The 25017-nt window shown below is 46.0% G+C and overlaps 1 protein-coding gene and 4 non-coding genes across 9 annotated transcripts in view; 4 read left to right on the top strand and 1 right to left on the bottom strand.

Moving 5' to 3' along the window:
• Window positions 1–3617: 3617 nt before the first annotated feature.
• On the top strand, window positions 3618–3688 carry TRNAG-CCC (transfer RNA glycine (anticodon CCC)). Its single transcript has one exon. It is a non-coding gene; the product is annotated as a tRNA-Gly (tRNA).
• Window positions 3689–4806: 1118 nt separating this feature from the next.
• Window positions 4807–4877, top strand: TRNAG-CCC (transfer RNA glycine (anticodon CCC)). The gene has a single exon. It is a non-coding gene; the product is annotated as a tRNA-Gly (tRNA).
• A 2164-nt stretch (window positions 4878–7041) lies between these two features.
• On the top strand, window positions 7042–7112 carry TRNAG-CCC (transfer RNA glycine (anticodon CCC)). Its single transcript has one exon. It is a non-coding gene; the product is annotated as a tRNA-Gly (tRNA).
• Window positions 7113–9426: 2314 nt separating this feature from the next.
• Window positions 9427–9497, top strand: TRNAG-CCC (transfer RNA glycine (anticodon CCC)). The gene has a single exon. It is a non-coding gene; the product is annotated as a tRNA-Gly (tRNA).
• Window positions 9498–11817: 2320 nt separating this feature from the next.
• The window catches only part of LOC133353500 (glucagon receptor-like), a 68117-nt gene continuing 54917 nt past the window's right edge, over window positions 11818–25017 (bottom strand). For all 5 annotated transcript variants that reach the window (XM_061569787.1, XM_061569789.1, XM_061569788.1 and 2 more), the window contains 3 exons: window positions 24160–24298; window positions 20110–20151; window positions 11818–19132 (listed from right to left, as the gene is read on the bottom strand). In XM_061569787.1, the coding sequence (XP_061425771.1) occupies window positions 18749–19132; window positions 20110–20151; window positions 24160–24298 (565 nt within the window). In that variant the 3' untranslated portion in view covers window positions 11818–18748. The remainder of the gene's footprint in view (window positions 19133–20109; window positions 20152–24159; window positions 24299–25017) is intronic.

Below are 25017 nucleotides of genomic sequence, written 5' to 3'. Positions count from 1 at the left end.
ATATTTGTGAGGCGACAGAAGACAGCCTTGTTAATGTGCGCTTAACAAAGATCATTAGTGGCAATAAGTGCCGTGCCATGAAATATCGCTGGTCTAAAAAAAATTAGACGTCGTCTGCTTCAGAGATGAAATTTGCTACTCTTTGGTTTTTTCGGTAAAGTCACGTCGGTAAAAAATACAAATAAATTAAATCACGACGTTTCGGGTGCAACACAAGCGTCCTTCTTCAGGTGGGGACAACGTAGCACAACCGCGGTTGCGTTGCGCCCGAAACGTCGTGATTTAATTTATTTAAAAATGTACCTACGTGACTTTATCGAATGAACCGAAGAGTATGAATCCTTGCAGTCACGAAAACTTCAAATCTAGAATGAAATGTACTGTTTGTTATGGATTTTGATATGCTGAATTCAAATATGACGATGAAAACAACTGATTGGCTACTGTTCCCAAGATATTTAAGATTTTACATTGTATGTCTACGTATATTGTGTAGATGGCAGAGTTTTACTCATAAATTGTAAACCTAGGTCTTTTCATGTGGTTATGGTTGCTTTACATGATATCATGTCACCTGTCCTGTTCATGTAACACTTAAAAAATCAGCAAAAGGGTTATATAAATAAAATACATTATGAAACAAAAGGCAAAAAAGTATTATGTACATAAAAGTACATAGTTTAGTCCTTATTCAGTGTCTACTTGGTGCTTCTTGTATTCTTTCTTGTATTCATGAAATGAAGCACCTCTTTGTCACTGTTCAGCAATAGTCTGCAAGCATTGATGAGCTCCATTTGCCCTGAGAGCGTTTCTCCGTTGTTGCAATGTCCTGGTGAAATTCGCTCGCCATTCTCGTCGCTCACTGCTCCGTAGTTCGGTGGGGAAAAATCTAGATGAGAGTACAAAAAAATGTATCTTTAGTGTTGCAACCAAGGCTTTTGTATGCCTTGAGGAGGTTTTCCACCAACTCCCTGTCGTAGTCTGCCTTGTTGTTTCCGAGAAAATGTGTTGCCACTAACTAGAAGGCTTTCCATGCCGTCTTTTCCTTGCCACGCAGTTCACTGTCAAATGCATCATCTCGAAGAAGTTCATGAATCTGAGGACCAACAAAGACACCTTCCTTTATTTAAGCTTCACTTAACCTTGGAAATTTTCCAAGGAGGTACTTTAAAGCTGCTTGTGTTTTGTCCATGACTTTGACAAATTTATTAATCAGACCCAGCTTGATGTGAAGGGTGGTAACACAATCTTCCTTGATTAAACAAGTGGTGGATGCTGAACACTTTTCCTCCCAGGCTCCAATGACGGTCGGAGTGGCCAATCTGTCTTGATGTAGTGGGAATCTCTCGCACGACTATCCCATTCGCAAATAAAACAGCAGCAGTACTTTGTGTATCCAGCCTGTAGACCAAGCAAGAGAGCAACAACCTTCAAATCGCCACAAAGTTGCCGCTGATGTTGGTCATAGTTTATGCACCTCAAAAGTTGGTTCATGTTGTCATATGCTTCTTTCATATGGACTGCACGGCAGCTCTCTCTCTCCCACTTCAGCAATTTTTTTCTTGCTGTGGTTTTCCCACCTGATGATGATGATTGCTTGTGTTGCAATCGAAACGTCGTGATTTGTTTTATTTTATTATATTTGTAACTACGTGACTTTAACGAAAGAACCAAAGGATACTGTCGTCTCATGTATAGGGAATCGTTCACCATTGGACCGCTTCACTGCAACCCCCACCCCCCCTCCCCGTGTAATCAGATTCGCGTGCACGCGTTGAGACACAGTTGCCAGAAATTGCAAGCTTCAGAGATGAAATTTGCTACTCGTTGGTTATTTCGGTAAAGTCATGTAGGTAAAAAATTTAAATAAATTAAATCACGACGTTTCGGGCGCAACACAAGCGTCCTTCTTCAGGTGGTACGTCATCCAGCCTCATCACCTGCAGTACGTCATCCATCCTCATCACCTGCAGTACGTCATCCAGCCTCATCACCTGCAGTACGTCATCCAGCCTCATCATTCACAGCAGCGGACACATACAATGCGACTCTCAATAAAATAGGTGTTCAGAAGATGTTATTGCCAGAAAGGGTAAAACCAATTATTATATGTTGATACTGGCAATAAAGGTCCCATGATGTAGCTGCTCACCCCGAGCTATAAATGTCCTGAGAGTGGCATTGTCTTTGTGCTGTTCGCCTTTTGGCGTCCTCTGGTCTAACACTGTTTGAGACGAGGCTCTAAAGAAAGCTGTTTCTGGTGTGGACAAATCGGTTTCAAAGTAAATGTATATACTATTAGAGCATGTTTTTGTTTGCATGTTCACGACACGTATGTGTGGTTAATGCAGACATGATTCCTTGCAAAAGATTTTTGTTTGGTGTTTTTCCATCTTAACACAACTGTTTTATTGCCAGAGAGGGTAAAACTATGTATATACAATGTGGCTGTTGATTATGAAGCTGAATCTGCGAAGTGAGACCGACGCGGTTTTACCTATCAATCTGCAGTGCTCGAGATCTGTATATCCAGTTGCACATTTCACGAATAAAATCCCATTCCCCCATAGATGTCACTGATTTAAAGTGCAAACTTAAGATGCTTTATGCAAACGAGCCGAATTAAACACGATGCTCTGCTAATTTCCCCCCAAAAATGTATTGCCTGGTGGATGTTTATTCTCATTGGATCTGTTTACAAGATGAATGACATCATAACAAATACGCAACACGGAGTGTCGTTCTAGCGGTTAAGATGCACACTGAGTTGTTAGCTAAAGTCACGTAGGTAAAAATAAATGAAAACCACTAAATTAAATGACGACGTTTCGGGCGCAACACAAGTGTCCGTCATCAGGTGAGAAAGCATGGCCTGCTGCTGATGCAGACCTTTAAAACAGTCTGTATCAGCAGTAGGCCACGCTTTCACACCTGATGACGGACGCTTGTGTTGCGCCCGAAACGTCGTGATTTAATTTAGTTGTTTTCATTTCTTTTATTTTTTACCTACATGACTTTACCGAAAAAACAAGAGTATACATCCTTGCAGTCACGAAAGCTTCAAATCTAGAATTGTTAGCTGAAGACTACTGCGGGCGAAGGCTTACAGCAGTGTGGCGCATGCGTGCCTCTCCGCTACAACATCTTGAGAAAAGTTTCAACTTCTGTTGCATTTGGACGTCTCCACGTGGCGTTCGCCACATCGCCAGCAGATGGCAGTGCAGCAACATTCATTGTCGCACCGCACCTTCACTCCATCGACGCACAGTTCCACCGCCTTCACTAGCCTCCCACGCGATAAAACCAGCATTTTCTTGCTGTGGTTTTCCCACATGATGATTGCTTGTGGTGCAATCAAAACGTCGTTAGTTAATTAAATGTATTTTATACCTACGTGACTTTACAGAAATAACCAAAGAGTATGGATCCCTGCTGTCACGAAAACTTCAAATCTAGATTCAGCGTTCTTTGGTCAGGCAACCCCGATGACCCGCACGAAGTGGGACGGCCCTCATCCAGCAGTGGATTGTCCAGCCGTGACAGGGCGTGTGCACGTGGTAGAGTTGACGGCAGCTCACACGGACTGTAGCCACGTGTAACCTGAGCCACATTCATCGGCGCCGCTGGTGTAGTGGTATCATGGAAGATTCCCATTCTTTCGACCCGGGTTCGATTCCCGGGCGGCGCAGATTTTTTTATTTTATTTTTGAAAATGAACCAGTCAACTACTCAACCTACCTCTCCCCTCTCATCTCACTCTACTCCCCATCCACGCACTCTCCTACCTCTCCCCTCTCATCTCACTCTACTCCCCTCCGCACGCTCTCCTACCTCTCCCCTTTCATCTCACTCTACTCCCCTCCACGCACTCTCCTACCTCTCCCCTCTCATCTCACTCTACTCCCCTCCACGCACTCTCCTCCCTCTCCCCTCTCATCTCACTCTACTCCCCTCCACGCACTCTCTTACCTCTCCCCTCTCATCTCACTCTACTCCCCTCCATGCACTCTCCTACCTCTCATCTCGCTCTACTCCCCTCCACGCACTCTCCTACCTCTCATCTCACTCGACTCCCCTCCATGTACTCTCCTACCTCTCCCTCTCATCTCACTCTACTCCACTCCGCGCACTCTCCTGCTTCTCCTCTCACTCTACTCCCCTCCACGCACTCGACTGCCTCTCCCCTCTCATCTCACTCGACTCCCCTCCATGTACTCTCCCACCTCTCATCTCACTCTACTCCCCTCCACGCACTCTCCTACCTCTCATCTCACTCGACTCCCCTCCACGCACTCTCCTACCTCTCATCTCACTCTACTCCCCTCCACGCACTCTCCTACCTCTCATCTCACTCGACTCCCCTCCATGTACTCTCCTACCTCTCATCTCACTCGACTCCCCTCCACGCACTCTCCTACCTCTCATCTCACTCTACTCCCCTCCATGTACTCTCCCACCTCTCATCTCACTCGACTCCCCTCCATGCACTCTCCTACCTCTCATGTCACTCTACTCCCCTCCACGCACTACTATGGCTCGTCTTTAATTTTCTATTTTACAACAGAGATGTGCACATAGGGCCTGTTGATGATGTTCTGATGCTGTTGACGGTTCCACCAGCAATGTCAAATCAGGTGCCACGATGTTCGCATCTCGAATGCGGACATCAATTCTGGACATCCGCCTCGTTCCACTCTGTTGGCGCAGCAGCATTCTTCGGGATCTGGGCGAGATTGAAGAGTCGACGAGAATGACCTCACGTGATGTGTACTTATCTAAAGCATTTGGCGGTGTACGTTCTCGTGAGCGCCGCTGGTGTAGTGGTATCATGGAAGATTCCCATTCTTTCGACCCGGGTTCGATTCCCGGGCGGCGCAACACATTTTTATCTATTTTTTTATTCTCCCAAATTAATCAAATGGATACCAGCTGCTGATGATGATCATGCATTGATTTCATTGCACGCAACAAGTTAAGTATGAAAAGACCCAATCAAACATTAATGTGTCATTTAATGAGCGTGCTTGAAGGCAGGCCATGGTGTTTGAGAGCTGCAGTACTGACTTTTGTTGCTAGAGGACGCTAATGTATTAAGAAAAATATCCTGCATATTTCGCGACTTTTAACAACGAACTGATGTACAAAAACAACTTACGTGAATGTGATTAATCACCCTCGGCCATGATCAATCCACTGCTGGATGAAAATCCCTTCCATCACGTAGGTAAAAAATCTAATAAAAGAAAACAACTAAATAAAATCACGACGTTTCGGGCGCAACACAAGCGTCCTTCTTCAGGTGGAGACAACGTAGCGAAAGCACAACCGCTTAAGTGTGTCGAAGAGATGGCTGTGACGAGGAATTAAATAGTCGCGGGGGGTGGAGGGAGGGGAGGGGCCATGGTGAGTGTGTGGGCGATGTGAGGAACGGGGTGGACGCAACGTACGGAGTTCAAACTGAAGCTTTGTGATGCCGTCGGCGGAAGTAGATAAGTATGCTAAGATTAAGCAGCCTTTTGTTATGCTGCCGGGGGGGAGGGTAAATTGCGCAAGCTGAAGACAAGGTGTAGTAATGGTGATGGTAATGTGTAAAGCTGGGGGTAACAGACTAGGAATTGGCTATGATTATGAAAATAAATCTAAACTGACTGTCGAGCAGTAAACTGCACGGCAGTAAACTGCACGGCAGCTAAATATTTTTAACTTGGTTAATTACATCCTTCCAATGATTGCTCAATTTGAATCCATATCATCTCGGTTGAAGTTACGTCTATGTTTTGTATATCTGGAAAATTAGAAGTAAAAAACCTTTAGCTGCCGTGCAGTTTACTGCTAGACAGCCAGTTTAGATTTATTTTAATAATTATAGCCATATTCCCAGTATGTTACCCCCACACATGAGCTGATTTCGCTCCAACTCTCAGTGGCCATCCCCTCCTTCGGCTGTTATTCAGTCAACAATTTCCCGTCCATCAACTAATCAGGCTCAAAATATGCTTCGGCGCAATGATCTGACGAGATGGAGTCCCATGCAAGCTAATTTGGCCGTACAATATTCCAATTACGAATTGTGAATTATTTCTTGTGAAATTTGTATTTCATTAAGCAATTAAAAAAAGTTAATATTCCTAAGGGTTGTCCATTATTTTGACAAGTCACTAACTGGTGTCGATGAAGAGTTTACAGCTTAGTGTGCCGACATTTGTTCAATCGCGTACAAACTTCTATTTGGCAACTGCAACTGGACAACCGACTACAAGTGCTATTTTACACAGACACGTCTTGCCACCAGAGCTCTCGAGGGAGAACAAAGCTCTGCCCCCCCCCCCAAACCAATTTATGGACGGCCCCTTACCAGTTATATACCCACTTGGTCTATCGCACATGAATTTGCATTCTTTTTTTCATACATCTCTCTACGCAGTGTCGACCAATCACCCACCGCTTCAGAAATCTCCACATCGACAGCTTGTGAATTAGAACTTTAATACACTCGTCGCAATAATACGTCATCCCGTCCCCCACCTGCCACCCCAACATATATACTCGTACTCTTTAGTTTTTTCGGTAAAGTCACGTAGGTGAAAACAAAATAAAATAAAACAACAAAATTAAATCACGACGTTTCGGAAGCAACACAAGCATCCGTCATCAGGTTTGACTGCTCCAGCAAAATTACTGTCGCGTATGAAGAGAGCTATTTAGAGGCACATGTTTATATATACGCTACTGTAATTTTGCTGGTGCAGTCACACCTGATGACGGATTCTTGTGTTGCTTCCGAAACGTCGTGATATAATTTAGTTGTTTTATTTTTATTATATTTTGTTTTCACCTACCAAAGAGTATGGATCCCTGCTGTCACGAAAACTTCTAATTAGATTCAGCATTCTTTGGTCAGGCAACCCCGATGACCCGCACGAAGTGAGACGGCCCTCATCCAGCAGTGGATTGTCCAGCCGTGACAGGGCGTGTGCACGTGGCAGGGTTGACGGCAGCTCACACGGACTGTAGCCACGTGTACCTGAGCCACATTCATCGGCGCCGCTGGTGTAGTGGTATCATGGAAGATTCCCATTCTTTCGACCCGGGTTCGATTCCCGGGCGGCGCAAAGTATTTTTTTTTAAATGAACCAGTCAACCCACTCAACCTGCCTATCCTCTCTCGTCTCACTCTACTCCCCTCCATGCACTCTCCTGCCTCTCCCCTCTCATCTCACTCTACTCCCCTCCACGTACTCTCCTGCCTCTCATCTCACTCTGCCCCCTCCACGCACTCGCCTACCTCTCCTCTCACTCTACTCCCCTCCACGCACTCTCCTGCCTCTCCTCTCACTTTACTTACCATCCACGTACTCTCCTTCCTCTCGTCTCACTCTACTCCCCTTTTCTTTTGTATTGTGCGCGGTGCTTTCAGCGCCACAGCGCGTCGATTTGTAGCGTTTGTTTTCTTTTGTTTGCTGGTGACTGTTTTTCATATTGAAATCGCCTCCAGTGCTTTTGCTGCTGGCGGCAATAAAAGTTGTTTAAAAGTCACTCTACTCCCCTCCACGCACTCTCCTACCTCTCATCTCACTCTGCCCCCTCCACGCACTCTCCTGCCTCTCCCCTCTCATCTCACTCCACTCCCCTCCACGCACTCTCCTACCTCGTATCTCTCTGCTCCCCTCCACGGACTCTCCTACCTCACCTACCCCCTCTCATCTCACTCTACTCCCCTCCACGCACTGCTGTAGCTCGTCTTTAATTTTCTATTTTATAACGGAGATGTGCACATGGGGCCTGTTGATGATGTTCTGATGCTGTTGACGGTTCCACCGGTAAAGCGTCTTCGAGCAGCAATGTCAAAGCCAGTAGGTGCCACGATGTTCGCATCTCGAATGCGGACATCAATTCTAGATTTGAAAACTTCAAATCTAGAATGTATACTCGTGTTCAAATTATTCTAACGGCATGAAGTCATGATGTTCAAACATGGCATTCATAACCATCGCGGTGAGCAGTTGTGTTAAAGAATGCCATTGAGAGATAACGTTAAACGACTAGTGCTGGAACCACTTCGATAAGTTCATCATTCACAGTAGGGGGCACATTAGGCAGCCGATAGTGTTCGTCACATAGCAATCAAATATAAATGTGACATTCTCTGGATTGGAATAAGCCACCAAATTAAACTAAAACATCAAGCTTAATTGATTAAGAACATTGCCAAATACACAGTAGAGGGCAGCATCAATAACGCTGCTACTGAGAGTAATGCTCATTACATCAAAGTAAAACTATTATTTTTAATTCTCAAGAGATGGAATAACCAATTAAGTGCAAAATATAATGTTTTGTGATGACTTTTACGTGCAGTCATTGGTGAGCAGGCTGAGACCACAGACTCGCTACGTTTGATAACCGAGTTTAATCAAATATTGATGATTCCAATTTCAAACCGACGGTCTCTGCTCAGCTCCCTGAAATTCAAGGTAAACATTTTGGACGAGTTTGTCCCGGTCTGTGACCCGGGAAATATATCCCGACGTGGCAGACCATATCCAGTATAACTCTCGCTATGTCTGTGGCTTGTGATCAGGTGCCACCTACCCCAGTCACCCAGTCACGTGGAGAATGTTCGGGGAGATATGTCCTGATGACATGGCATTCGATATGACCACTGAACCAATGGGGCAACCGCTTCCATATGTTCAGTGCAATGCCACTCACAATCCGAGAGGGCATTTCAGGTGCGGAAACAAACAGATGCGTGTCTCCTCCAGTTTCATGCTCGAAGCGAGCGTTCCACTCGCCCAGGGCAACGACTGCTGGCGAACTGGTCCGTGCAAAATTACATTACCGGTACCATATGATCGCCTCTCACCAAATCACCCAGAATGCACCTGAGCTCGTCAGATCTCTGCAGTAACGCGGTGTTTTGCTTGGACGATGCTTGAACGCGTACGCGTTTTGTACATCGGTTTGGGCAACATAAGGGATTGTTGTACTGTACCTCTATGATGCTGCATCACTGCACCCTGTCTTCAGCAGCCGGCGCTAAGCAGCCTGCTGAATTATGGTCAAATAACCCCAACGACCCATGGAACGTCGGAAGGCCCTAATCCAGCAGTGGATTGATAAAATGGATGTACCGTACATGTACACGTGGCTTGTTTAACAACAGCTCACGGGAGCTTGGATGAGCGACCATCACCGTGCATGAACCAGGTGTTATAGGCTGCTACTGCGATCCGTTGTCAGCAGAGGGCAGTGCAGCAAATTCCTGTGTTGCACTTCACCACTCTCCACAACGCCTTCACTAACCTGCACTGACCAGTCTGGTGAAGAATGGTAACATAATCTGTATAGCGTAGGGAGGCTATCATCCAGCAGTGGATTGACTATGAAGGATGTACTATACATGTACGACATGATCATCCATCGGCGCCGCTGGTGTAGTGGTATCATGGAAGATTCCCATTCTTTCGACCTGGGTTCGATTCCCGGGCGGCGCAGTTTCTTTTTATTAAATTAACAAGTCAACCACACAATGCCTCCCACCTCTCTCCTCTCACTCGACTAATATCTGTAAATTATCAAATGAGTGTACAGTCTTCATCAAAATATATGAATAGTCAAACCAATATTAATAATACTCTTTGGTTCTTTCGGTAAAGTCACGTAGGTATAAAATAATTAAAAATAATTTATATAATTTAAAATAAATTATTTTATTTCATACCTACGTGACTTTACCAAAAGAACCAAAGAGTTTGGATTCCTGCAGTCACGAAAGCTTCAAATCAAGAATATTAATGATAATAGACTTTAAGAAATGTCTGCCAGACAACACTACAAGTGAAATTTCGATTTAAAGCTTTCGTGACTGCAGGGATTCATCTTCTTGGTTCTTTCGGTAAAGTCACGTAGAATGGAAATAATAAAATAATAAAAATAAAACATAATAAAATAATTCTCACGACGTTTCGGCCACAACGCAAGCAGCCGTCCTCAGACTCTGTCTTCGCGACAGACCTGTTCTTCACCTGAGGATGGCTGCTGGCGTTGTGGCCGAATCGTCGTGAGAATTATTTTAGTATGTTTATTTTTATTATTTTATTATTTCCATTCTACGTGACTTTATCGAAAGAACCAAGAAGATGAACACTACACGTGGGTTGTTTGACCATACTTCACCACCGCTGCTCAATGCGCATTGGAGCAGTGGAGGTGGCCTGATGCAGGATCGGTTCAGATTCCACTCACCACTGATGTTCACTCAGGAACTCAGATCACCTAACCTATGCAGGATGTATGCGGGTATATTATTTACGTATGTACGCTACAGCACTAGAAACCCGAATGTCCTTTGGACGTGACTTTTCGTCCGTCCCTCCCAGCCAGCCAGCAAAACTTTTAAACGTATACAGAACCCTCTCCCTCTACACATTTTTCTTGCTTTCTCTCCAAAGAATATCGCAATTTCTCTCGATTTCTCGCGTTGTCTCTGTTTCTATCTGCGTATTCATCGATCTGTGTATTAATCTGTCCCCGATTCTATCTCTCCCTCTATAGTTCACTCCCCCCTCCACTGCATCGCGCCAAGATCTCTCTCACCTCTCACCCTCGCTCGCCTTATTCCCACCTCTCCAATTTCCGCCTCAATCTCTAGTTCATCTCAATAATCCTCTCTCCCACTGGATGTCGCTTCCCTTGCTCTCCTCTTCAAGTGTTTCCCTCTCCTCTCCGTTTCATGCCATTTCACTCTCTCCCCTCCTCCCTCTCTCTTCTTAAGCCGCGGCTCCGGCTGAAGCATGCGTACCACTCCTATGCCGAGGACGCGCACGCCGTGTTCTTTGAACGTTGGGGGGGGGGGGGGTCAGGCTCTCCGCACCAACACAAATGGTGCACTGACTTTCACGTTCTGACCGGTCGACTTCGAGCGGGCGATGTGCGTGACGACGCGGTGCTTGCGTGGCTCATGGCGGTGTGTGGCGCACGTGCCGCGGTTTTACGATGGCAACGTTTGCTCTACTCGATGTTGGTGACCCCGTATCGAAAGTGGCTCCAGAGCTGTTGCTGCTGGCAGCAATAAAAGTTGTTAAAAGTAAAAGCAAGTATAACCCGTAAAAACAAAGTTTTTCACTATACTGTAAATCCTTTATATGCGTGGCGTCCTCTGGCTTGAGATGGCTGCCACCTATGGGTCAGATGATTGCATTGCACCATTAAGCAATTGGTAATTAAATATAATATTTTTGTCCTAAAAAGTGTAAAATTTTGGGAATTTTTTTCAAGAACATTAATTGTCACGCACAACGAGTCTGTGTGGAAAATGTCAGCTCGATTGGATCACGGGAAGTGGGTTAAAAAACGACCTGAAAGATTTACACGGTCGTAAGCAAGCAAGCAAGCACGCAAGCAAGCAAGCAAGCGAACTTAATATTAAGGATTTAAAAAAAAGTCTCTTCTTCTTTGCTCTATCTCCACCCCTCACCTTCCTCTTGTATCTCCCTTCCTCACCTCCCTCCCTCATCTCCCTACCTCACCGTCCTCTCCATACCCCTCCTCTATCTCCCCCCATCACCTCCCTCCCGTTATTTATCTCTCACATTTGCGCGTGCTCCACAAACCGAGGTGGATTGTGGATGAGGAGGCGTGACGTCATCACGCACGATTGTGACGTCACCACCGCACGTGCGCACGCGGCAGGCAGGCGGGCAGGAATCCATCCAGGAATCCAGCGCGAAAAATATATATTTACTCCGCTAAGAAACTCCAAATGTCCTTTTGTTTTTCATTAAATAGTTATTTTATTTAATACGATCACTTATGCAGCAACAATTGAAAGGATACCAGTACAACACAATCAGGTCTCCTCGGAGAACACAAAGGCAATTGGCAAACCAAAAGTGCTGGACACAACACACATATCGTGTTGTTGTTGTTGTTGTGGGAATTCATATACTCAAGTAAACATTTGTAACACTCAAGAAAACGTGTCAAGAAAGTGGAATGTAGATATGACCGAAACAACTGCCCGCCCTGGTACACGATCGTGAAGAGCGTCATCACTCCCAGTGGCGTGGCAAGGATCTCCCTATTCTTGGTTCTTTCGGTAAAGTCACGTAGAAGAAAAATAATAAAATAAATAAATAACTAACATTTATTACTTCCCGTCTACGTGACTTTACCGAATAATAATTATTATTGTATTATTTCCCTTCTACGTGACTTTACCGAAAGAACCAATAATATGAATCCCTGCAGTCACGAAAGCTTTAAATCAAAATTTAAGGATCTCCCTGTTAAGGGCTGAGCTAAGGAAAATATTTACGCTGGCTGTTGGAGATTGGGGAGGGAGGGGAGGGGGGGGAGAGGAGGGAGGGGCCCCATGATAAATGAAGCCCTGGGCGTAGCTATAAAATGTGCAGACAGTGCAACTACGCTGGGTTAATAAGTGGGTGATGAGGCGGGGGGGGGGCTAAATTGGGCAGGCGGTGACCCCATTTAATTGCTTGCAGCAGGGCCCACAACCCCCTACGATCCACCATTATTCACTATCAACTGGGAAGTTGCTATAGCTGCTGTGAATATTGACAGCACACTAATAATTATAATCTGGGCAAGCTGCAAAACTTAATCTGTGGATGTATCATCTTGCAGAAATACATTCCATTAAAAAACGAGTAGCCTGCACGACATGACCATCTGTCCTCCATCAACACTTGTTTTTGTTTTAACACCGTACATACAAAGTAGCCATCGTTGAACGATGATTCTCCTCCGCCCCCCAATGTCACCACCTGCTTCCCACCCTTGATCGCTCCCCTCTCACACGTGCCAACCCCAAAGACAAAGACCTTTAACAGAATGTTGGGGCAGGTGTTATTAGCGAGCACCTATGAAGGCCGGCACGGCACACGCTCGGCCGCCTTTGTCTCCCTAGTTGCACTAGGTACTCATTTGAAACCGAGTCGACCTAGGGGAGGCCCATGACCGTTTCAGGTAATTGTCACCGGTGTTGGTCGTGAGTGGGAATCGAACTCGGATCGCTGTTTTTGTAGCGCAGCGTAGCGCGAACCCCCAGTGGCCACACCCCACCGTCACCCCCACCACTCCCCAACCCACGCCCCCCCTCCTCCTCTTTACCCTGGCCAGTCAACCAGGAAGACAGCCAGCTAGCAAAACTTGTTTTTCTCATGATACACATGGGAAACAGACGCATGTTAGAACACAACAAATATATATTATAGTAGGTGCCTGCTTTGAGTTATGAATGCTCAAAATGAAGTTTTCTTATAAACGTTATCTTCAGATCTTATTAATCACAACTCCACGCTGTTTTGACTGAAGGCAAACGACGGTAACCGCCACATTACACGACTTACTGGACCGTATGACAGGAATGGGGAACGGACGGCCCCATTGGCCGGATTCAACTCACAACTTCCTCGAATACGACCTCGGGTCACACGAGCCGAACCACATCAAAACGGCAACAACAAAAAACCCGAAATCTCTCCATCACTGCAGGAGTCTTTGCCGCACCAACCATATTTTCACGCCAATTGTAAAGTTTTCCGTGAGTCCGACGACAAAGGTTCAGACCTTGAGAGCAGATTGTGGGATACCATTGTGGCAGACCTTGGTTGTCGCTGCGTGTCTCCTGTGTCTACCGCGCAGCAGCTTGCGGGGATCTGGCCGAGGGTAGAGAGAATTGGTGAGCTGTGGTGGTGAGAGCGTCAATAGCATTTGCCAGCCACGATGAGCTTTTGAATTTTTGAATCAGATACTGAAAGGGGAATATTTTCGAGCAGGAGAAACCATCTTTTAATTTGTGGACAGGCTTAGCCAATTCTGTGACTGCACGCGCCTCTTCACGCTTGGTCGACCCGCGCGGTTTTTTTGTTTTGTTTATGCCCTTATTGAGCAACGCTAAAGTGCACGCTAATGTATGGCCCGCAAACGGTACTTGAAAGTCTATTCACCCAAGCAATGGAACGCGTCCGAGCGGACATTCACAGAGGAGACGGAGCGATAACATTAGCTACATCGCAGGACGGTGAGAGATGGTGGCAGCTTGGGGGAGGCCTTCATCCAACAGTGGATTGTACATGACTGATGATGATTGTGATGATTTCGCCTTCAGTAAATAAAACATAGCTTTGCGCCCCTGCTGTAGGATAAATACTGGAAGAGTGTTCCCCATTATCATGGATATGACCCAAGGCCAGGTCTATTCATCAAACTCTTCCTCCCCTGTGTGTGCGAGTTTGCCAAAATCCAGGCAAATGGAGAGTCAGGACAGACACGGCTGTGTTTGCCCAGGGGGGTAATCGTGTGTCAGAGCAGTGAGCCAGCACTGCTGGCTAAGATCCTCGACGTTGTTGTATATGGTCAGCTATCCGTGATGGAACTGGAGTAATTAAGTGTTGCGAGTTGATGGTCGCAGAACAGCTGTCTATGACTGTACGAAACAAAATCCGTAAGTATAGTTTGTATCACTTAATTAAGCTTTTACATTACATCAACATAGCCACTTCCGTACCCAGTTACATGCTAATTTCTCACATTAACATCACTAGACACAGCCACTCCTTTATAACCCTTGGGCTACACCCATTTCAAACCTTTAAAACAGTCTGCATCAGCAGCAGACCATGCTTTCCCACCTGATGACGGACGCTTGTGTTGCGCCCGAAACGTCGTTATTTAATTTAGTTTTAATTTATTTTATTTTTTACCTACTTGACTTTACCGAAAAAAACAAAGAGTATGAATCCTTGCAGTCACGAAAGCTTCAAATCTAGAATTAATTAAGCTTGTTCCAGCTCAGAATTAAATAGTTTGGTGTTATCGCGATGCAATGATAACTGCTTGCAGGACCGATACACAAGGCGCACTGATGGTGTGGATTAGGTGGCCCTCTCTATGGGACTTAAAGTCGCTTTGCAATTTAATATTTCAGGGCCTCTTCTCTGACACGAGGTGGTTCGCTGCTTCCCGAGAGTTCAAAATGCACTTTTTTATCACACGACTTGACGCCAATATCACAAACGTATAAAATACTATTTGGATAAATAAGCAAAAACACATTTCAAATGAGGGTGAGTCCTTCCCCAGGGCTTCCTCGCACACCTGAAATGAGTTATCACAAATAGAGCATGCAGGCAATAACACATCGATACCTCTGAATCTGCCTTGTAACAGGTGAACACAATGATATGTATACCTTATATAAACACAACGTATCAACTATAAACACAATATATTAATTACTGTTCTGGTATGGGGTTTCGTGTCCAAATGGGACTTTAAACATATGGGATTTGTTTAACCATATAATTGTACATAAAGGCATTTTATATATATACGGCATACACTATATACTTCATATTACTATATACTACAGTGGAAGTTGGATATAAGCACACCTCATAAGCACAGGCCTGATATAAGCAACAAGTGCATATACTGGTGGGGGAAGGCTAAGGGAAACTTCTGTTATGAGCAAACTTCGGATAAAAGCAAGTTTATTTTGTTTAACCAGGTGGTGATAACTCAAGAAACCAGGATGAGTCTCATTTGCGAGAGTCACTGGGGTCACCAAAATGATAAAAAGGAAAACAATAAAATAAAATACAGCGATGAGTCAAACAGAAATTTAACAATAATGGACTTGCTTCCAAAGGGTGTGCTTTATATCCAGCTTCTACTGAATATAATTAAAGTTATTATACACACATCAACTCTTGTACAGCTTCCGAGCTGGCTGAACAGGTGGCTTATTTCACCTGTGCTTTAGCACAAGCGGTCGTCATTTACCTGGTGTCCACCTTCGCCTGTTCAAATGGCAGCTGACAACTGCGGCCGCAGAGGAGAGCGACTTGTGCAAGTCGAGAAATTACCCAGGCAGAGATTTGCGTTGCTCTGATTTCATACGGGAGTTCAGAAAACCATCGTGTTAGTCAGGAGAAAACTTGAAGGGTGGTCAAGAACCACTCGTAAGTCAATTGTCAAAGTAACGAAAATTGTCAACCGATATATTCTTTGGTTCTTTCGGAAAAGTCACGTAGATAGAACATTTTAAAGTAAATAAAATAAAATTGAAATCTACGACGTTTCGATCACAACACAAGCGATCGTCATCAGGAGGACGGTGTGCTTTCGCTAAGTTGTCCCCACCTGAAGAAGGACGCTTGTGTTGCACCCGAAACGTCGTGATTTAATTTATTTTAATTTTTTACCTAAGTGACTTTACCGAAAAAACCAAAGAGAATGAATCCTTGCAGTCACGAAAACTTCAAATCTAGAGTCACGAAAGTTTTAAGTCAAAAAATGTCCACCGATAATTCGTAACGTGTAAAACATTTACAATGATAATACTAATGACGTACGTTTTAACATTAGTGATGAATTAAATCAACATTAAAACTAAATAAAAAACATTCATTAGAGCTATAGACAGGCTGAAGCACAGATCACTGATGTTGTGGCCGCCACGTGACAGCTATTAGGATTGTATTCCTGATAGCTGATTGGCTGGTGAAGTGGAAGTGATAACATCATTCCGAGCAACCGTTGCCACACCCACAGCATTGCTATCTCCCTTGGACCATTTCATTTGAATTATTTATGTGTTGAATTATTTATGTATTGACGAAATTTCTGATCGTACTACAATCACTGGCTGCCGGATTTTATTAAAATTTTCTGTCCTCATGCCACTGAACATAGCTCCGTAGCTTGACCGTGTTTAAAGCAGAGGCATGCTCAATGGGATGGAGCATGACACAGCCAATGTCAATCGCACTTGGGGGGTGCAAAAAACATTTCAGGGGCTGTGCAGACTCCGCCATGGATATTGTGCAGGAGGAACAAAACGCAAATGCACAAAATTAAACAAGTGTGGTGCTGCGGGCATGTGAACCAAGTTGAGAATGACTGCTTTGAACGATACTACTGCGTTGGTTTTAACATTTATGCTGTATATAGCAATCTAATGTGTTTTTGGTTTGACACGATGTCCGACGTTTTGGACCACGTGTTGGGAGCTTCTTCTTCAGTAACTGATCTTAATAGCGCTATCAGGAACTGAGTCTTTTCGCGTGTCATAATTCTACCATCTCGTGTTTTTTTCCGTCTCTTTTCAACTGTTTTGTTCATTCTCTTAACCTCACTGTAACATTACACGTCGTTTGTGCGTAACTTACTGAACAGGTTCATACATCGATGCACATACTACCCGAACCGTGTGTGTATCGTGAGCGTAGTGCATCGATTGCGATTCATGAAATAACAATGCATCGTCACACGCCTTGCAGACGCCATGTGACGTGCCCTGCTTGCTCCCTGCACGGCAGGCAGGCTTACACTCAATATCCCCATGTGCGTATGCGCCATGTACACAGTAGCATAGCTATCGAGTATGCAGGCAGTTTAACTGCACCGGTGCCCGTGGCCACGGGACTAGAGGGGACAGGCGCCAGGCTACGGGAGAGGAAGTCAATTGGACAAGGCCCACGTTTAATTTGATTTACTAGAGCCCATGCCAACCACACTGCGCCCCTGTAGGACCGTAGGGACGACCTAAGATTCCTGGAGACCCAGGGCTAAGGGCCCAGAGTAGAATGTTACGTGGGCCCCCCTTATTAGTGACAACATGGTTGTGGGGCCCTCTTTTGTGCGAGGCCAGGGGCACATTTTCCCGTTTTGTCCGCCACTCTGGTCGGTCCTGTGTGTACGCCATATCAATGCAGTTCAAGGGCATACTCACACCTCCGTATGGCCCCTTTTGCAGACTTAAAAAAAGGAAACTCCTTCCATTAAGGAATGTGACCATGCTGCGTCTTGATTTATGATAACCCAACGCAATACACGTGCGTTCTCACAGGATTATTAATCTGGCTTTTACTGCCAACTCGTGCAACGGCTTCCAGTCGAAACCATCATTTCCACCCCCTACCCCATCCTCAACCCATCATCTTGCACGGTCACTACATGAATGTGCGCTACACCAGCGGCGCTGACACGTGAAGCTCCTGAACACGTGAGCTGTTGTTAAACCAGCCACGTGTGCACGCATGTATATCCTTTATTGGTCAATCCACTGCTGGATCAGGGCCTCCCCATGCCATGCGGGTCATTTGACCATACTTCGTCATGCTGGTCAGTGCAAGTTAGCGAAGGTGTTGTGGAGCATGGTAGAGTGCAACACTGGCATTTGCCGCAATGCCCTCTGCCGACAACAGATCGCAGTTGCAGCCTACAACAACTGGTTAATGTACGGTGTTGGTCGCCCGTCGAAGCACTTGTCCAAGGCTCAACCCTGCTTACATACTGAGATCCAACAGAGATCGGACAGATTCCAGGCGAGTTTGTCACTCCCCAAAAAACGGATCGTTCGGGGTAGGCTTGCCGGGGTGACAGGAGGACTCTGTATTTAGCCGCAGGCTTCACCGGTGGAGATGGTCGCTGAGTGCAAGGTCCGGCTCTCCGCAGTCGGCTGTCACAAAGTGTCCCATTGTCCTCCTCGGTGGCGGTTGGCATGTTTTGAAGAGGTCTGCGACAGCGCGCAATCGCGTCTCACAAATCAAGCAGGAGACGAGACGCCAGCCGCTAAGGATGCTTGGGACACGCGCTCGCTGCTGTGACCCAACTCGCCATCGCCACCCCGCACGGACACAGCTCCTCAAAGCTTCTCCAGCACCACCCCCAGCAAACGTGAGTGGCGAAAACTCGAGAAGACCCCGAGTCGACGCCATCAAACCGTCCACACACTGCTGCTGGCGTCGCCGACAAAAGTCACGACAGGCGTGCAGCTGGTGCCGCACGAGTGATCATCCTGCTGCTGCTGCTGCTGCGGCTGCTGCTGCTCTAAAGGGGCTTCTGCCCGCAGAGATTTAAGAGAAGCGGTGTCTGGCGTTGGGAGCGGCGCATCGCACAGGCTGTTGGGCCGGAGGGCCTCCTCGTGGCTCGGCAGGTCCTGGGTCTCCTGCAGCCCCGTGGAGGCCATGCTGTGGCCGTTGCGCTGCTCGGCCTCGTCCCGCGACGCCTTCAGGTTCGACACCTGGATGTAGTTGAGTCTGCTCTCGAGCTCCTTGCCCAGCCGCCAGCGCTTCCACTGCTTGCGGACCTCAGCTTGGACCTGCACGCGAACACAACGCCGGCGCGGGCTCAGCTACTGCTGCTGCTGCTTTATCAGCGTATGATGGAGGGGAGGATACGTGCGGCTTAAAAATGAAATTATAAGTGCACTGATGAAAGAAATAGAGTTGGCATGAACAATAACAATCATAATGATAGAGCCAGGGCTTAGTTTCAGCTGCAGCTGAACAGAACCGAGCTCTAGAAGCTATTTTAAATGCCTCCCACGTCCTCCCCCTGCTCAGGTTAGAGGGTTTTAGAGGATTGCAGGACCCTGGACAATCTTCCATGAAAAAGTTAAGCCCTGAATTTCGCTATTGTCATTCAATTAATAAATACCAGAGCATTGGTATTTATTTACTCACGAAAGCCTCACTTAGTCTCAAAATACTATGTTTCAGGAGGGTCACGCTTTTGTTTCTCATGGCCAGTTCCTTTAACACTATTTTGTCTTGTGGCAGTAAATTCCACACAGATAGATCCAAGAATCTATTGCAGTACTACCAACTACTAGTCACCTGATATCCCAAGCCAATAATACCAGCTTTTTCTAGGCATTTTGTCATACAGGTATTAACCAGGCTCAGCCATGCGTAGCTTCTTAGTTCTGGCAAAAATCTGACACATTCAGGGTGATTTGGCTGTAGGCCGGCATTATTTCTTTATTTAGACTGATTTTACTTTAAATAGGCTGATATGTTTACGTAACTCACAAGTGGTGGTGTCAAAATGCGAACGGCTTATTCTCAAACGTTGAACAGATGCATTTTTATGACAACGGGGGGCTATACACAAACAGATGTCTATGCAAAATAAAAATAACAACATTAATAATACATTTTCTTGCCTAAGATAGTCTCAACTGAATGTCTACATCGTTTTTGTACGTCTGGCTTGCAGTTACCGCACTCTATTAGGCTAATAGGCGTTTACCGTAGACTTTCGCCATGGGTTATTACGTGCTGGGATGGAGCTTACTTCTCTGGTGACAAAGCAGTAGAGGATTGCCACAAAAAGACCCTGCAAGACAGAGGAAACAGCCACACAGTTCGGTCATTAGCAGACGCCCGTACAGCCATATCTGTCAATCCACCACCAAATGAGGGCCTCCCCATGCCAAGTGAGTTGTGTGGGTTCTTTCATCGTACTTCACCGCACCTGTTCAGTGCACCTGTTCAGTGCACCTCTGATTATCATGGTTCAACATACATACATACTGAACATACATTCCGTGTGGACACAATTAAAGCCAAGGAGCATTAACATGTGAGCATGAAAGTAGAGTGGAATGGATTTGGCTGCATTGCCCACCCTCTGCCGTCCACCATGGAGCCCGCAAGTCTATACACAAACATTTGTTTGACATAATCTAGTCACCTATCCGAGCACTATCCATGCTACGACCTGCTTAGCTTCCGAGATCTGACAAGATTGCGTGGATTCCAAGTGATTTGGTCATGCAGGGCTTAATTTGCACGCAGGGCTTAATTTTATCTGGAGCTGTTCGGGACTGAGCTCCGGAAATCTGTTCCCACCTCACATTCCCCCCCCCACCCCCATGCCCCCACTTTCCATTGCAGTTGGGGAGGATGGGAAGTAGTGGGCTCTGGGTGGCTGAGGGACTGGAAACAGCGTTGTTTTCACGACACCAATGTTTAAAAGCAATGTACTGCACTGATAGTGCGTATTAAGAAAACTAGCTTGTTAGCCCGTCCTCGGACGGAAGCTGCAGTAGGGGCCAAATCTAGCTCGCATCGAGGCAAAAGAAGCATTAAAAGAGGCATTCATATTATTTTAGCAGGGACTCTTCGGTGTCTTACACAATAGGCAAAGGCGAACAATCTTTGTGGCTGTATAATTTGAAAAAAACCCGTAACTTAATTTAAGTACTGTTTTAAAATCACCTGAAGTTGTTAACTGACAAATTGATCTTCACCGATGGACCCTTGATAGTGGAGAGTGAAGAAAGTAGAGTGCTGCTACTGTCTGAAGTAACTTAGCAAATAACGAAGAGCAAAGATAAGCATTAGAGTTACGAATAAATTGAGCAGAGTGTAATTGTATCTTGTCTAAATGTAATGGCAGGGAATATTGAGAAAAATAATGTCATCAAACACTTCACTGCATTTCACTGTAGCACTGTATTAATGGCAGTGAATGTTGCACAAAAGGAAGTCATAAAACGGACCTCACAGCATTTGACCGCAGCACCGCATTAATGGCAGTGGTTGTCGCACGCAACTAAGTCATAAAACAACTGACGTAATGCCACAGTAGCACTGTATTTAACGGACGTTCAATTACTTGCTCTGATACTGACTTTCGCTCGCTGGGGTTTAAAACAATTTGAATTCGATACAATGTCTGCAAAGTAGCAGAGAAATGTTTCTCGTAGCATAATTTGGAAGCGTAAAGTAGACTTGCCTTTTATTGGACGTGCCGAAGAAATAAATAATGGCACCAAATGCACTGTGATGCGGCATTGAATTATTTATTGCCTTCAATTGCTATAAAGATTCGTAAAATTGAGAGCGAATTTGCAGTAAAAAAATATCATAGCCGTTCGATCCTTCGTCTGTGTTAGTCAAAAATCGAAGCACACATGAATAATAATGAGGGGGGGGCGCATGTGGAGTGACGTCACACGCGGGACACACACACACAGCCTTTTTTGGCTCGTTATATTAGTTGCTGCTTGGATTGCCTGATTAGCTTACTTTCTATAAGAAAGGTCGAAATGAAAGCTACTATGCGTAAACACATTTTAGTTTCTGCTCCACCTTCTTCATGCGGAGTGACGTCAACCGTTTATGATTATTAATGAGGGGGGCTGGTCGACGTGGAGTGACGTCACCCGCGTTACACACAAACAGACATTCTTGGCTCATTGTAGTAGTAATATCGGGGAAATCGGGGGAGCAGCGAAGCAGTGTTCAGCGCCCTGCCCTATGAACCTCGTGAACTGCCTTTGAGTGACAGCCACAGCTACAGCCAGTGACAAGTGACATCTAAAAAACACAAGCCATCGGCCCGTACTGACCGACCGTGATTAAGTATGGTCAAACAAAACCCAACAACAAACACGGCATGGGCAGACAGCACTCCATCCAGCAGATGTCTGTAAAGTACAATTTTAAATTCTTATTTACATCGAGAGAAAAACACTTATACTGCATATTCCGAATTATGTACTAGTGAAACCAGATTGTTACGGTTGCCAAAAGCAGCGCTTGTTTAATTTTGCCACTTGCTGCACACGTGACCCCACGCAAGTTAAATAGCAGCCCTGTCCACAATTAATATACACACACACACATTGCATTAGCGATTCACAATGTCGCTACGACTCTGGCAGAGGGGGCCACTTATAAACAACCAAGACAAACAAGTCGAGCCTCCGCAAGACGCTCTGACAAAATACGAATCTAATTCTCAGTGGACGGGGCTACTCGTGTGCAGCCACGACAGAGCAGGATTTGGCAGAGAAAGGCAGAAGTGGAGGAGGTGGAAATGGTTTGGATGGTAGCTTCATGTGAGAGGCGGGAGCTCTCTAGCCATATATTGCTTACTTGTTTACCGTTTGCTAAACCTTTCATATTAATTGTTTCCTGTTTTGTTTTCCAGAGCCAGGGCATGCCATTGTTTTGGCCGCTTATTCTGCGGCTGTGCGACGGTTGGCTAACAACAGCGGTGAGCAATGTCTGAACCGGTGCTGAACCGCCGACTGTCGCCCACCTGGACTGACCAGCAAGATGTGAAGTATCACTAATGAGTATCCATGACCGACATGGAGTGGAGGAAATACTTCGTCCAGCAGTAGATTGACAAGAAGCTGCATTTGTGCGTATTATATATTTACGTACTGTATGACTTTCATGATCCGCGTCTCCCTTTGAAAAAAGGAATTTGATCTCAACACCTCTCACCTGCTTTTCATGATGATTAAATAACTTGATTTACTAAGATTTGTTTCATGATACATTGTATTACTCAGATATATTGTATTAAATCGTATAGCACCCACCACCATAAATGTGTAATGACAGGGTGACACCTGCTGGCCGGGAAAGGGAATCACGGGTACGGGCACGGTTAAAGTAACAAACAATCAGAGAAGGAGAGGTATCTGGGGCAAAGGTAACAGGTGGGGTTAGCCGAGATGCTCCGGGAACCTGCTCGAAGGTTCCACGAGAGGGTGTGGGCGGAGGCGGGGGCCTAGTCACGCCTGGGGGGATATAAGGGGGAGCGGACCCGGAGCTCAGGGTTCGTGTGTGGAGTCTTGAGTCCTGGCTGCGTCGCTGCTCGCCGACATCTCTCTCCGTCATCCGGCCACGTGGAAGATCTCCTGCGGGGTTTCCATCGCCATCATCGTCACGCCTGCCAGCCAGCGGCGTAGCCGAGTGAGGGCGGTGGGACCACGCCAAGTGATCGGCTGTGTGTAGCCAGTAGAGACGTTAATATCTAAGTGTTGTACTCAGAGTGAGAAGAATAAGTGTTGGCCTGTGTTGTGCCCAGTGTGAGAAATTGAAGAAGAAGTACCCTCTACACGACGTGGCGTGGAAGTCGCTCATGACAAATGCAAGGATACAGGAGTAAGATAAGGATTAATTAATTGCATTACATTCTTCTGCAAGTCAAAAGCAGCTTACGTCACATTTCATCTCACACATTCCACTGCCCTGCTGTAGTCTAGGCTAGGTGACCCCCAGTGGCAACTGTCCATAAATGGCTCAAGGTGAACTCAGCACTGGCCTGTAAGTGAGCATTAGTCTGCCAGTAGGGCATGAGTAATGGCAGGAGGACAAGAAGGACCATAATGTTTAGATTGTACAGAGTGATTCATGCAAACTGCATCACAAAAGCAGGAAGCAAGCAGTCAGGTGGTGCACCAACGCCACAAAAATTGTCCAAGCTCTGCAGTCCTCTATATATATTACGAGCGTTGATTCGTGTGGGAAGAAAAAATGCTACCGTGCAAGGTGGGCAACTCTCGATCCCTGTATAAAAGGGCAATGCCAGCGGCCGCACCTGGAAAGAATTGAAGAAAAGAGCGAAGAAGAGCTTGACGTGGCGCAGCGCATCATGGGCGTGCTCGTCCGTGATGAAGGTGAACACAATCTCGTGGATTCCCAGCAGCGGAATCAGCGTCAGCGTCGACTTGGCCAACCTGGACACAGCGCAGCAGCCGACGAGCCTCCCTCTGCATCGCGTGGGGCATGTGATGTGCAAGTGTGGTCAACTTTCCGAGTTTTAAGTTGTGTTTTCTTGAAGTAGGTGAGAATTCTTGAGACCACGATAGAGTCTCATTTGTAAAAGCGACCTGCGGCATTGTTCTGCCAGTAGGGGGCGATGATTGCCGCTCTGTGTATAATCCCAGGGACATTTTTACATTTGGAAAATTGGGACACTGATGCCCGCGCGCAATGGCCTACTCGTGCAAAGGACGCCAATGTCATATTTATCGTTCACTCTGAAGCAGAGGGTGTGCGTAGTACTATTCCGGTTATTACACCCGCAGAAAATTATCGGGGCCATCGCTAGATTCGAACCGTGATACTCTGCAATAAGCTATAAACGCACTACCGCTGGGCCATTACGGGTATTTGTGCATGTACGTGCTTTCACTGTTGAAACGTGCATGCATGCGTGTGTGTGCACGCATTGTGGTGAGCGGTAGTGCAGTGGTCAGCCCACTGCGTGACCAAGGCGGCCCCAGTTCAATTCCCGCTCGCGGTGAATATCAGTGACGAATATCTGAACTGGTCCTGGGCATCCCCTAGGACGACTCAGCCTTAACTTAGTACCTGGTATGGTGTGGAAACATCATCAATGGGGAGACAAAGGTTGCCGGGTGTGGTGCTGGATGCCCGTCGCCTCATGTGCCGT

Source organism: Lethenteron reissneri, chromosome 44 (assembly GCF_015708825.2).
Source record: "Lethenteron reissneri isolate LAM-NWPU_2019-01 chromosome 44, ASM1570882v1, whole genome shotgun sequence".
Lineage (NCBI taxonomy): Eukaryota > Metazoa > Chordata > Hyperoartia > Petromyzontiformes > Petromyzontidae > Lethenteron > Lethenteron reissneri.
The sequence above is the reverse complement of the archived record's forward strand: the minus strand, read 5'-3'. Positions and strand labels throughout refer to the sequence as shown.